This window comes from Bison bison, unplaced genomic scaffold (genome assembly GCF_000754665.1).
Source record: "Bison bison bison isolate TAMUID 2011002044 unplaced genomic scaffold, Bison_UMD1.0 scf7180017864371, whole genome shotgun sequence".
NCBI classification, from domain to species: Eukaryota; Metazoa; Chordata; class Mammalia; order Artiodactyla; family Bovidae; genus Bison; species Bison bison.
Genome location: NW_011494943.1, coordinates 9,648,464 through 9,650,353, shown reverse-complemented (window position 1 = coordinate 9,650,353; position 1,890 = coordinate 9,648,464). Strand labels below are relative to the sequence as shown.

At 58.7% G+C, this 1,890-nt stretch overlaps 1 protein-coding gene across 1 annotated transcript in view; it reads left to right on the top strand.

Annotated features, from left to right (window-relative positions):
- DNAH17 (dynein, axonemal, heavy chain 17) overlaps nt 1–1,890 on the top strand; it is a 94,428-nt gene that overhangs the window by 44,668 nt on the left and 47,870 nt on the right. The window contains exon 36 of the mRNA XM_010856518.1: nt 615–719. Within this exon, the coding sequence (XP_010854820.1) occupies nt 615–719 (105 nt within the window). The remainder of the gene's footprint in view (nt 1–614; nt 720–1,890) is intronic.

Here is a 1,890-nt window from a genome sequence, read left to right as displayed (position 1 = left end):
TTAAAGGGCCCAGGAAAGAAGACCGTGGAGGTCAGGTCAAAGCAGCCTCTGGTGCGAAGGGTTGGGAGCCACTGAGGTCATGAACATGGCCTCCTGGGGCCTCCCCGCCCCATCCCCATGGGATCCCCACAGTCCAGGAGACCCCATCTTGAGGCTGAGGGTGGGGACAGCTGCCCCCTCTGACTGTGAAGGCCACAGCCCACACCAACCTCCTGGGTTTTAGAGAAGTGAAATCTGAAGCTGGATCCTCCTAGAAGGAATCCTGTGTGTAAACACTGAAGAATCATCCCTTTTATCTTTCAAGGGCCTGAGTCCATCTCCTCCACCTTAGAGGGAAGGCCCCTCCTTGTGTGCTAGTGGAAAATGCCAGGGTGAATTTTATACAAACGGCCTTATCTGAGTCCAGGCAAAGCCTTCAGTGCAGGGAGGACCTGGGCTCTTCCTGGCACCCGGCCCCATGTTGACTCTTCCAGGGAGGGGACGGCCTGCCTCTAGCCTCCCGGGGACCCCAAAGTTCCCAAGCCTGACCCCCAACCTGGGCAGGAGCTGACAGGGCAAGCGGGGGCCCCTGGCAGGACTCCCCAGTGCCCACTTCTCCCCGCCACCTTTCCTAGTCCTGCGGAAACATCTACAAGGGCCTGGCCCAGACCGGAGCCTGGGGCTGCTTCGACGAGTTTAATCGGATCTCTGTGGAGGTCTTGTCCGTGATTGCTGTACAGGTAGGGCCCCCGTGCGGCCTCTGGGTCACCTTCGGGAACTCGCTGCCCTCCCGCATCGGGGCTTGTCAGCTTCCCGGTATGGTCAGGTCAGCCTGAGTGGGGGTATGGCACAGAGGTGAGCGGGACCCCAGCCCTGTCCTTCGGGGGCCCGCAGTCTGGTGGGGCACACAGAAGGGTCAGACACAGCAAACTTGTCACTGAATGCAGATTGGGGGATAGTCAGTTTTGCCTAGGGTCCAGGACAGAGGGCTTTGTTTCAGTTCCCAATGGAGCTGGGCATTGAAGTATGCATAGGAGCTTGTCCATTAGACAAGAGTGCTGGGAGAAAGGGAGGAAGTGTGCCCAGGTATTTGGGGAATACCCGTGATGGAGTGCAGGACTGCCTGGTTCTGGGCTCTATTTAAACTCTCCATGCCTCCATTGTCTAATCTGTAGAATGCGTTTGCTGGCAGGATTAGGGGTGAGTGCAGGTAGCTGGCCTCCTCCACTGCTGTTTCCCTCTTGGTGTAGACAAAGAACTATCCCCAAGCCCTGAGACCAGAGGCCAGTAAGGCAAAAGGAAGATGGGGCAGTCAGTGCCCCCTGGACTCTCTGGCAGTGCTGACTGCCACCTTGGGGACCCCTCAACCCCCAAAGTCAGTGCACAGACCCTGGGAAAATTGTGCAGAGCTCTGTGAACTGAAGTAGAGGAGCAAGAACTGGAATAGAACATCAGGAGACGCTCCACGTGGGTGGGGGGGGGGTGGGGGTGTCCCGACCTCCAGGCCCCCCCTCCAGGCCCCCCCCTCCAGGCCCCGCCCTGTTGGGGTGTGAGCTGCACGCACCTCAGACCAGTCTGGCAGGAGAATCCTGGACTTTGCTTGGGAGCCCCAGACTCGGAGCAGGTCTTAACTGTGGGTACAGGGCGCCCTCCAGTGGGAGCTTGGAGGTTTGCAGCTGCTCAGCGGGCACTAAGGGTCAAAGGCAGAGCTAGTAGTCCCAGAATTCAGATTTCACCCAATGCCGAGTATCTGATGTGGGGATGGCTACCAATCAGCCCTCCCACGGGTCACTGCTGGAGCAGGAACAGACTCACAAAATGGCTACGGGGCGGAACGTCACTCGATAACGAGGATTAGCCTCGACCTGGAGGAACCCCCAGGGCGTCTCGCTGAGTGACCAAAGCCCATCT